The sequence below is a fragment of the Punica granatum genome, chromosome 1 (assembly GCF_007655135.1).
Source record: "Punica granatum isolate Tunisia-2019 chromosome 1, ASM765513v2, whole genome shotgun sequence".
Taxonomy (NCBI): domain Eukaryota; kingdom Viridiplantae; phylum Streptophyta; class Magnoliopsida; order Myrtales; family Lythraceae; genus Punica; species Punica granatum.
The window spans coordinates 7,864,762-7,876,204 of record NC_045127.1 but is presented as its reverse complement, the minus strand read 5'-3'; the positions used below and the strand labels follow the sequence as shown (position 1 = coordinate 7,876,204).

General features: G+C 41.0%; 2 protein-coding genes across 3 annotated transcripts; both read right to left on the bottom strand.

Moving 5' to 3' along the window:
* Positions 1–3,654: 3,654 nt before the first annotated feature.
* LOC116192006 (F-box/FBD/LRR-repeat protein At1g13570-like) lies at positions 3,655–6,680 on the bottom strand. Its single transcript, XM_031520391.1, has 4 exons — positions 6,093–6,680; positions 4,816–5,661; positions 4,347–4,502; positions 3,655–4,164 (listed from the first exon to the last, which is right to left on the bottom strand). The coding sequence occupies exons 1-4, from the start codon at positions 6,135–6,137 to the stop codon at positions 3,829–3,831; spliced, it is 1,383 nt and encodes a 460-aa protein (XP_031376251.1). The 5' UTR covers positions 6,138–6,680; the 3' UTR covers positions 3,655–3,828.
* A 1,928-nt stretch (positions 6,681–8,608) lies between these two features.
* LOC116212953 (F-box/FBD/LRR-repeat protein At1g13570-like) lies at positions 8,609–11,298 on the bottom strand. 2 transcript variants are annotated; one of them, XR_004157974.1, is made up of 3 exons: positions 11,129–11,270; positions 9,867–10,908; positions 8,609–9,637 (listed from the first exon to the last, which is right to left on the bottom strand). XR_004157974.1 is itself a non-coding variant. In XM_031547722.1 (2 exons), the coding sequence occupies exons 1-2, from the start codon at positions 11,168–11,170 to the stop codon at positions 10,396–10,398; spliced, it is 354 nt and encodes a 117-aa protein (XP_031403582.1). In that variant the 5' UTR covers positions 11,171–11,298; the 3' UTR covers positions 10,072–10,395. The 2 variants fall into 2 exon arrangements, 1 of the variants encoding a protein (XP_031403582.1); XM_031547722.1 differs by lacking the exon at positions 8,609–9,637 and having other exon boundaries at positions 10,072–10,707; positions 11,129–11,298.
* Positions 11,299–11,443: the final 145 nt, after the last annotated feature.

Sequence of the window (11,443 nt, the reverse complement as noted above, 5' to 3'; positions counted from 1 at the left end):
TATATATATATATATACACACACACACATAAGTATATATACAATTGGTACCAGTAGGGTAAGAGGTGCTTACACAAGGTGCATTTGGTAGAGATCATTGCCAAGTTTTGCGCAATTAACTCCTCTGAAAAAGGCAAAAATATAATATTAAATCATTCATTCTATTTGATGATCTATCCTGTGGTTTATTCATTATGTTTAGTGGAACTATAATTGATATATCTAATATATAATTATATATCTAATATATAATTCCTTTACTGCAACAAATGACTTTCAACCATTAAAAACAAGCTTAAATTATACAATAAAAATGGCAAGGCCCTACTACATCACAGGGTCATTGTGCTCCTGGTAGATGATATAGGCTCGAGGTGAAGCTCTCTCTGGAACTGCACCAACTCCCTCAAGAACTTGGAGCCACCGCGCCCTTACCACCATCCTCTCCCAACCTCAAGGAGATCGGAAGCAGAAACTTGAGAAGGCCCACTTCTTGCGAACTGCCTCTTATGCCTGAAACCTGGACCTTCTTTATGCTCCTCAAATCACAAGGCGAAGATTACATTTCACTACAGTCGTCAACTTTGTCCCCATCGGTCAGCTCCTTCTCATGGAGCTGCACAAAGAATCTCTTGCTATGACATTACGTTACAGCGAAATGTCGATGCAAATATGCAACAACGTGATTCCTGAAAACGAATCCCAACCTACTGGCACAGTCAACTGCATGTGCTGTAGACTTGGGGAACTCCTGAAGGAGGCAAAGAGAACATAAAACCTCCCTAAGAGAACACATGTTTATGCTGAAAACAATCAGATTGATAGATACGCTTTAAAAACTGGTTTAAGTTGTAGAACCAGTGACAAACTAATGCCTTCAGCAAGTTCGTCCCAACACAGAGTCCAGCAATACATGGTAGCTGACCAAAGAAGTCGAAGGAATTGCTATAGCTTTGGTTTACTTGAGTTCCCTCATTTTCATTGATGTCAACCGAAAAACTGACAAACACTGAAGCCAAACAGTTGCCGCCAATCCTCACATCCTTTTAAGTCAAAGGTCCCAATAACTTGAAGGTAACAAAGTTTTGGCGCAGTAATATGGAGCCGAGCAATATGCCGATCCACACTTTTCAAGATCATTGTCTCCAGCAAAGGGCAGCAAAAGATCAGCCCTTTCAAGCCCATCTTGAGACAAGAAACAAGAGGAAAGCTTCATTGACTTCAGATGATTAAATCCTCCAAACGTAGATGGAAGATTCAGAGAACAGCGACGCAGTGTTAGATGAACTAAATCCTGACAGGAGAATAGGCTCCAAGGTATCTTGCACAAAGGTCCACTGAGAATTTTAGAACTAGTTCTTTGAGGGAAACCCTCATTAAATAATTAAACCAGCGACTGATCTTGGCATCAGCATGGAATTTCCTGTGAAAGATCACAAACTTCCGTATTGGGCCAGTGTGACCTAACGGAACATCGTTCATGATCTTCCCCAGAAGAGAATTTGATGATGGAGCATCAGAAGTAGTAGGAGTGCAAAGATCATCAAATACAAGTTCCAGAAGTCTCTTCCATCTGTACCTCCAGTTTCATGACAACCTACTAGTTTTGACTGCATCCTCGATGGGCAGAAGCGAGAGAATATAATCTATCACGTGCTCAGGCATTTCGCTTAGTCTGTCTGCCTTTTCCTCCATTTGAGATGACGTCCAGGCCTTTCTATTCACCTTTGACGGCAACTAATCAATCAACAGGTAATACAATAACAAACGAATTGAGCTACAGAGAAAATGATGCACGTATTGTAGAGAATGTTCGACTATGACGGCATCAGTTATCTACTCAATATTTACCTAATAAACACAAAAGCAGGAGAAAATATCGAAGTAAAATATTACTTTAATTACTTGCAATTACAGATCACAAACAATTCTAAGCAACAGATTGTGCTCTTCAGCAGTGGTCATGCATACAGAAATTAATCAATGAACTCACAAAGACTCATGAAAGCATGCATCTCATCTGACTGTTTTCTTATTGTTTACCATAATACAAACGGAAGACCTTAAGAAGAAGGCTCAGCAAAGAAAAAGGTGCAAACTTACAGGGGATGTATCTCCAACCAATGCATCACGTCTCGCCACCGCCATCTCAGCTCAGACTCGTATCAGGTCGCCAAGGATCTATGCGTAGCTAAGAACAATTTCATCACTATGAATCCAACACTCTTTTAGAAAGCTCATCAACTTAATATTGCATGTAGGTGCTCGGGTACCTCTTGTAGGTGATCACTGAAAGTTAATTAGGTAATATTTCGGTTCGGGCTTGTTGGGGCAAATAAATAACTTCTATTAATCTCGAGGATATTGGTTTCACTCTTGGTATGTATACGCACAAGACTTGTCTCCTATTTATAAGGGTGATTGGCGATTAATCTCACCGCCATATACATCTAACTAACTTCCATGATATTCCATTATCTCCCCTAGATTTTTCCCTTTCTTCCTTTTCTTCTAGATTCTTCTAGTTAATTACACTTTAGTCCTATTATGCCATCTCCATCGAGTGCGACTGTGCAAATATTATAAACGTGCCGATTCTCACATGTTCCAAGCATCCGTGATGTTCGATACCTCATAATATATTGGCATATTCAAGTGGGCTTGGAAATTTATGCTTCTAGCCGTAATTTGTTCTCTTGCCCTCTCAGGATAATCCGACGGAATACTTATATAATGTGGTTAAAAACTAATGCAATTAATTTTATGGATATCATAGGATGTAGGCCTGTCGAATTCTAATTAGTTGCTAACCTCTAATAACTGAAATTAAGAAGTTCTTGAAGGCACGTCTTTTTATGACCTCTTGGAATGCCATGTAACGGCATGGACTCCATAGAAATTCTTAAGGTGAATTTTTCCGTCGTGATGGAGGGTGTTAAAGATCTTCAGTATATTTTACAAGTGTGATCTTGTTGATCATAAACAACTGCCGAAGGAAGACAAGAGTTCGAGAAAACGAAAATGTGTTTGCCTAGAGACAAGTACACAACCAATCGGATAGTAGGAGTATCTTCTTTAGCTAGCACAAATTGCTTAGGAAAAACTGAACCACAAAGACAACCTAGACACAGAGCAATTGCATAGCTAAGCTGATTCCAGTGGTATAGAGCTAGGGAGGCTGGAGCAGTCTCAGGAAAGCTTCCATTCGAGCAGAGGTCATCGCCCAGTCTGAGCTAGAATGCTCCTAGCTTTACAATTGGAAATGGCTTGGCTATGCAAATGCTCTCTAGTTTTTGGCTGTGGTCCTACTGAAGTTGTGAACATCTGTAGGCAGACATCTATTCTTCTCAATGAACTTTGTCTTCCTTCCATGGTTGTTCGTGATTAACGAGAGCAAGCGAACTTGTTAAATATGCTGAAATGACACACAATGTTAGATATAATCTAACAATTTACTGCAGGAAGCTTCCATATGTAGTGGTGCAACCTCTCAAACCGAATAGTGTTATAGCGGAAAGAAAATGAAGAAAACACTAGTACATCTTCAGCTTCTGCATATACGGGTCCCCAGATATTCCTAAAGAGCCATAGGGAAGTTAGAACGTGCCTAACGCTGCAAACCTTCATTCATGGAGGAGTTGGATCAAGCTTGGAATTTCATCAGAACTTATGGTCAATATATCATTGGAGTCCAAACGATTCAAGGATAAAGAAGAGAGGAAAAATTCAGTGAGTGATATGATCTTAATTTGCTGAAGCGTATGAGAGTAGCTTATACCTTGCTTCAATTAAAGTAACGAAGTTAAAAGAGACCCTAAGTATTGAGATACTAGTCTTCATGCAGGGACAAGAATGTCCTGAAAAACTTGTCTGGAATAATGTCCTTAGCATCTAGATCTACGACTTGGGCGTGAGGCGAGGCTCTCTCGATCTGCAACAAGTCTTTTAGCAACTGGGACGTGGAAGGAACTGGCCCTACAATGAACATCTTTTTCAACAACGGAGAATTCCCTAGTACAAACCTAATGAGTCCCAGCTCCAACCTAGAGCCTGAAATCCCAAAAATTGCCACCGCCCGTAATTGCAGCAACGGATGAGGTGAACGGTGGCGTTCCCAGAAGCCATATCCTGCATCAGCATTTCTCTGTCCGCTGGATGGACAAGCCTGCACATAATTATAGAGGATCTCATAATCAAAGCAAAACGTTTTGCATAGTGATAGAGATAGTGGTGGATTTTGCTGCTGATACGAGCAACCAACCACATGCAGTAGAAAGGAATAGAACGAAATAGACCACTTCAAAAATGCATGGAGAAAAACAAAGACGCCGGGGCCTATAGACTTACTTTAAGTTGTAATCCACGTAATTCCGGGCAACTTCTTAGGAGGCACAGAACGATTGAGATCTCCTTCTCACTGCCAAAGTCAACGTATACTCTGAGGGTTCTGAGATAAAGGCATGGACTAGGCAACTTCTCAGGCATATCACCACAAGACCAGCACTGTGAAAAATATGGAATGGTATAATTAGTCAATTATTAGAAAACATACTCAAAATTGGAGAAATGTCATGCTTCACATATTACAAACCATAGATTATAATGAAGCCATTTAATCTAGTTGGTTTCATGAAGCGACTGTGGGCGGCCCCATTGATACATATCAATCTAAATCAGGGGAAACTTAAGACATATCTTTGTGACTCAGTCCACTAATTTTACCACTCCACTTGCCAAAACAGGGATTTATTTATAATCAGATAGATAGAGATGCATCAAACTAATTTAAGTTGAAGAATCAATTACATACTCATACCTTCAGCAAGTTCCGAACTTGAAGTACAGCAATAAGTGGCAGCTGATCAAAAAAGTCGACCAAATTGCTGTAGCTTTGATTAACATAACCTCGCCCAGATTCATTGATGTCCTTTGGAAAACAGACGCCTACTTCAGTCAAACGGTTGGCTCCAAACCTCACATCCTTTAAGTTAAAAGTTCCAATAAGTATAAGGCAACGAAGTTTTGGCGCAGTAATATGGAGCCGACTGATATGCCAATCCACACTTTTCAAGATCATCTTCTCCAGCAAAGGGCAGCTCATGATCAGCCTCTCAAGCCCATCTTGCGACAGGGAACAAAGGGAAAGCTCCATCCTTTTCAGATGCTTGAATCCTCCAAATGTAGATGGAAGATTCACAGAACAGCGGGAGAGTTTCAGATTAACTAAATGCTGACAGGAGAATAGGCTAGAAAGTGTCTTGCAACAATGGCCCACTGAGAAATTTAGGACTAGTACTTTGAGGGAAACCCTCGATAAATAATAAAGCCAGCGACCAATCTCGGCATCAGCATGGAATTTCTTGTGAGAGATCACAAACTTACGTACTGGGCCCGTGTGAATTAATAAAACATCGTTGATGATCTTCCCCAACACAGAATTTGATGATTGAGCATCAGAAGAAGTAGGAGCGCAGAGATCATCAAATACGAGTTCAGGTAGTGTAGTCCATCTGTACCTCCATTTTCTTGATAACATACTAGTTTTGACTGCATCCTTGATAGGCAAGAGCGAGAGAATATGATCTATTAAATGCTCAGGCAATTCGCTTAGTCTGTCTGCCTTGTCCTCCGTTTGAGATGTCATTCGGGCCCGTTTATTCCCCTTGCATAGTAAGAAATCAATCAGCCTTTAATACAATAACAAATGAAATTGAGCCACAGGAAAATGACAGATATACTGTAGAAGTTGTTTGACTACACTTCCTTTACCAAGAAAACATAGTTTTTATCATCCTCTCGATTGACTTTTAAACATGACGGCATCAGTTATCTATTCAAGTACCTAAAGAACACAAAAGCAGGAGAAGACATCGAAGTTCTAAATTACTTTCCTTACTTGCAATTACAGATCATAGACAATTCTAAGCAAAAAGATTGTGCTATTCATGAGTGGTTGGGTTATGTACACAGAAAGCAATGGACTTGCCAAGTCTCATGAAAGCATCATCTGACTACTTTCCTATTGTTTACCATAACATAAATGGCAGACCTTAAGGAGGAGGCCGAGTAAACGAAAAGGGTGTGCAAACTTACAGAGGATGTATGTCCGACCAAGGCATCCAACCTCGCCACCGCCATCTCAGCTCAGACTCGTATCAGGTCGCCAAGAATCGGTCGCTCCAAGATTACCCACGTCTCCAAGATTGAAAAACTGAAGGGATCAGACTGCTCACCGGCAAGAATCGGTCACTCCAAGATTACCCACGCCTTCAACCAAACGCACGGATTTCAACTGTCGTACCACAATCCTATCCTTCCTTGACTCGCGCATCAGCTCCACAGCGTGCTGCCGCACATAAACAATTACTCCCCTATTCTTCTGCAAATGCGATTACCCTTTAAAGGGTTCGCAATGACAAGCAAGAATCATCGGAGACAGCACCAAAGATTGAGGCTTTTCTTCCCATGAAGCACCGAGGAGGAAAATAAGTAAAACGCCAATAATTGTTGAAAGATGGGGAATGAGAAAGTTGACTCCTTCGCGCTGTCGTGTTAGCAAGCGATCACCCGCTACTGTTTCCTTTCAAGAACAAGAAGAGCACAACCGCACTACTACTACGGCTACTTTGTTCCATTGTAATCAATATATATATATGTGTGTGTGTGTGTCTGTGTGTCTGTGTGTGTGTGTGTAAATGTACATGCTGATATATGATTCCATAATTTCATATTTTTATTATTTATAAGTTAAAATAATTACAAAACGAGCTTTATCATTTGTTAAAAGAAAAGTGGGTATGAGATAGAAGAAAAAAATTATAAAGAAAAGTGGAGAGTGGAAGAGGGTAATTAATATTTGAAATTACCATTGTACCTATTATAAAAGGGCTCTTAATTAATAGAATTATTATCGGAACAGATCTCACCTGTGATCTCAATCGCGGGGGGTGGGTGGTCCGCGGGTGGATCCCACTCCTCTAATTTGGGAGAATTCAAGGAAAAAGGAAAAGTGAAGGTTATACAACCAACACATTTTGTAGTATAATTACTAATAGATGACTAATTTAGAAATTCATTTTTTTTCGGCGTGAACTATGGTATTCAGAAGCTTAATTAGATTTCAATTAATACAGTTGAATAAGGTCGGCCTACTAAAGGACAAAGCTCTCACGGCGTGAATTTTCTGCATTTACAAAGACTCGAAATCGAGATGTTGTTTAAACGGAACAAGCGTCGAACCGTTCCAATCAGCCGACATTGGTAATTTGAAATTCATTACTTTATAAAATGTCTCACTTTGATTTCACTGCAGTGTAACCGAGCTAAGCTTATTCACAAACGATTTGAGCTGGACTCAACAAGAACACAATTCTGCGACGAACTCGAGCCAGGCTTACTAGTCAAATGAGCCATGTACTACCATGCTGAAAGGGCTCGAGCTAAATCGAGCCAATACAAGCTCAAGTTCGACCTTAGTCGAACCAGAGCTCGTTTGCTTCATTTGAGCCCGAGCCTATCTAGAGCCGCTTTTTATCAAGAGCCACGCACGAGATCAAGCTCATAAATGATCGAGTTCAGCTGGAGCATCCCATATTTGGGCTTGGCTTGGCTCGATTACAACCCTGTATTTTCACCTTTTTCGGATGAGAGTGAATGTAACCCGGAATTAGATATGCAGAAGGCACTTTGGATCCTTCATTATGCTTGTACTGGTAATTAACGGAACATGATGCTGATCACCAAATCGATCGTGTTATGTCATGCGAAAACTTGAATTCCGTCAGATATTGACTGCTAACCAGATGCATCAGTGTGATAATTTCAGCAAGAAAAGGTAATCAGAAGCCATCGGACCGAAAGAACCCGAGCAAATGAGCACCACACATGATCTTATCGATCCAATCAAATGGAGGTAGTTCAACGATCGACCAACATCTTTTAAGAGTCATAACGACTTGCAATACTAGCTCATCCAGTGATAGAAACGGCGAGGTTTATGTCCCACAGATTCATGATAAATTGATACTGCAGGAAATTCATGGCTAAAACAAGCACCTTAATCTTGCTATTGTCTACGCACTGAGGCGGTCGGTATCAGAATGAAATAACGCTTTCAGATTTAATCCGCTGACATAGTTCACATGGAGGCTGATTGATCATCCATTGCAGCAATATTTCCCAGGAAAACAACATCAGCTCGATCCGAAGCTCGTGGAAATTGGACGTGTTCTTTTAGCAACTCACAGCTCTCTGTCCCACGACCAGGATAAAGAACAAACCTCCATCCTCTTCTTATTATATTAACATCCCCTTAGGCACAAAGCTGCTGTGGGAGGTCTCAGAAAACAACTGGAGCTCAAGTGTATCAAATCCTGGCAAGAATGCAACTTGCACCTTCACCCCTTCCATACCTCAAGCACGAAATCTCTGATAGGGCTCTGGGAGAGGTGAAGGATCCACTTTTCGGTATCGGTGATTCCGGTAAGGTCTCTATGGGGGAGCTTAAACTTGTAGATTGGCCAGTATGCAGAAAGATAACATGATCCATTAGGTTCACTAGTTTGTTCTTGATGACAGACTGACCTTGGGAAGTGATTGTGAGGCACTGATTTTCAAATGTAAGGTTCGGGGGAGTTGTTCCATGAACCTCATTTGTTTTGAAAAAGAAAAAGGATGAATGTGACTGGCAAATCATCATCCTTTAACAATCCTCAACTATCCTGATACAACTTTTAGCCTAGATTGTGCACAAGAAGACTAAAGTTCAAAAAAAAAGAACGGGTCTTTGCCTACAGACATATACACAGAACTCCAGTAGCAGTACCGTTCTCAACCGGGCCAATTGATCAAACTCAATCCAGAATGCAAAACCTAGCTAGCAAGTTTACCATCACCATCCCATTCTGACTGCGATCTCTGCTTGAACAGAAGCTCTTTGGGACTGCTCCAGCCTCCAGCTCTGCCAACAGCTTGTCGGCTGCACTAGGACCAGAAACTGAACAGTAAACTGTAACTTCCATTTTTTCCAACACTGGCGAGTTGACAGGCAAAAATTTAAGAAAGTTCATTTCCACAGGCCATCCAGAAAACCGAACATGGACAGACCACAATCACCCAATAGAGCAGGAGAACTGAGAACTGTATATTTCGCTACAGTCTTCGATTTTATCCTCATCGGCCAATTCATCTTCTGAAAACTGCATGGGATTTGAAAGAAGCTTTTTTTGGAAACATGTCGGTGTCTTCATTCATCAAAATCATGCATTTGAAAGAAGCTTTCATCATACAAAGACCAGATAAATACTAATTGGGAGATTATTCATTATGGAGTATATACATAAACATCTTCTTTTTCTTATATACATGTGTGTTTTTTCGCATTGTTCACACCAGGAAAAGAAAAGAACCGAAAAGAATAGAACCATTCTCCAAAAGCAAATAGATATATAGTTCGGAAGTATAGTTCGGAAAACTATAAACTTACAACTTTGAAAACCGTCTGCTCAAGGCAGGGGGAACTCCTTAGGAGGTAAAGCATAGTTAGAACATGCCTCCTATTGTGCAGGTCTGTGCATATGGCAGCGCACTTCAGACTGAGAATTGGACAACACAGCTGGCACCTTACCAATTGATAAATACTGCAGTAATTAAAAGAGAAGATGAAAGTCATGCGAAACACTTATGTCCATAAGAACAAAAAAGAACAATTATTAGGCTCATCATACACGTCGCCAGGAATATTTGATGATTGTCATTTCCATAATATTAATAAGATAAATTCAGACTGTAAAATATCCATTCATAATTCAAAAAGCAATGAGCCATAGTAGAACCAATTCCAAATAACTCTCAGATAAGTAACCGTACGTTAAGTGCCTCTTCCTCAATGTGGAAGGCGGAGATGAGCAGTAGATTTTCGAAGAATTTCTCCAGATTGCAGGTTCATTGGCTTGAGCATGGTTGTACACTTGTACTCCATATTACATAAGTCTATTCTTACTCGTGCCAAAGAATTGCAGCCAAAGCTAATCTCTCCTAATGAACCGTCGATCTCAAGTTCCTGAAGATTGGGTGCATCAACGGTGAGATGTATAGCATCATTATCTAGATACAATTTCAGTTCACGCAATTGAGGGCAACTAGAGATTAAGTTCTCAAGTGATTCTTGAGTCAAGTCAACTTTGGAAAGCTCCACGGTTTCCAGATTTTTGAACCCTTGGAATGCGGGAGGCAGTTCAAGTGAACAATACGAGAGATCAAACTTCACCAAATCCTGGCAATGAAACAGAGAGGGGGGTATCTTGCCTAACGGTTCGTCATACTCAAAGCAAAGGGTCAAGTCAGTCACAGAGAGCCATGAAAGGTACAGGATCCAGCGGCCAACATCACTGGTGCTTTAAAGCTGTCCATGAGAGAGCACAAACTTCTCCATTGGACCCCGGTGAAGCGAGAGAATGTTGTCAATAATTTTCACTAGCCTATCAGTAACGGATTTGTATTGGGAGGGTGAGGGAGCGCAGCTTTCATCAAGGACTATCTCCATGAGAGTCGTCCATGCATATCTCCACCTCCTTGACAAGACGCTAGTTCTCACAGCTTCCCAGAGCGGCAACCGACGCAAGATCATTTCTATTAAATCCAAAGGTAAACAGCTGATCCTGTCTTGGTCTTCCTCTTCTAATGAAGGTTTGCTGTCTCTTCTCCTCGCCTGGAATTGATGAAAGCAGTTCGAACAAATCACAGAGCTTTAGTATAGACCCATGTTTTTGTCTTTACAACAGGAAGAAACATCTTCCAAACAGAGGCAGAAGAAACGGGATACAGTTCTTCTTCCCTTAATATATCAGATATTATGCGCCTTAGTCCAGTTTCCAGTAGAGTAAGTGCGTATTCGTTTGTTACTCTGCTCCTAGACACATACAAGATGAAAACCTTAATCAAACTGTCAATAGATTAGGGCTTTTCTACTCAACCCAGAAATGATTGACTCGGGATTCCTCATTAAGACATCATATGCACAAGCCGAAAGCACCATTGCGAGAAAAAGCTCAACTTTGGTCGGCATTACTGACCAACATAAGAAAAAGGATTTTCATATTATAAAAGAGAGGAGCAGGTCTGGAACATACCCAGTTCCTCCCGGATGATGGATGTTCTGTTCCTGCAGCCATGAATGCCGGATGTAAACAGAAGTGGGAGTTGCAGAATTTCAGTGCAGAAAATCAACCGAAGTGAATTAATCAATTGGCGGGGGAAGAAAAGTCAAACGCCCGTGCCGGTCGGAGCTGTGGGCCATGAGATCTCGCAGCAACGCTCGCTTGAAGCTCATCGGAGACAGAGGTCGAGGGAGCTGCCAACAGAGGAAGGCCTCTCCGAGAATTTCCGAAGGCACACTATTTTTTTCTTTTTTTCCTCAATCCACATGGAAATCAAAAGACAATTAG

Bases quoted from the DNA above. Each gene is read 5' to 3' on its own strand.
- LOC116192006 (XM_031520391.1), bottom strand. From the start codon at position 6,137: ATGGCGGTGGCGAGGTTGGATGCCTTGGTCGGACATACATCCTCT. The intron at 4,503-4,815 runs GTATGAGTATGT...TATTTTTCACAG, and splicing joins AAGTTCGGAACTTGCTGAAG to TGCTGGTCTTGTGGTGATAT. The intron at 4,165-4,346 runs GTAAGTCTATAG...AATTATGTGCAG, and splicing joins TACGTGGATTACAACTTAAA to GCTTGTCCATCCAGCGGACA.
- LOC116212953 (XM_031547722.1), bottom strand. From the start codon at position 11,170: ATGGCTGCAGGAACAGAACATCCATCATCCGGGAGGAACTGG. The intron at 10,708-11,128 runs GTATGTTCCAGA...CATCAATTCCAG, and splicing joins CATCATCCGGGAGGAACTGG to GCGAGGAGAAGAGACAGCAA.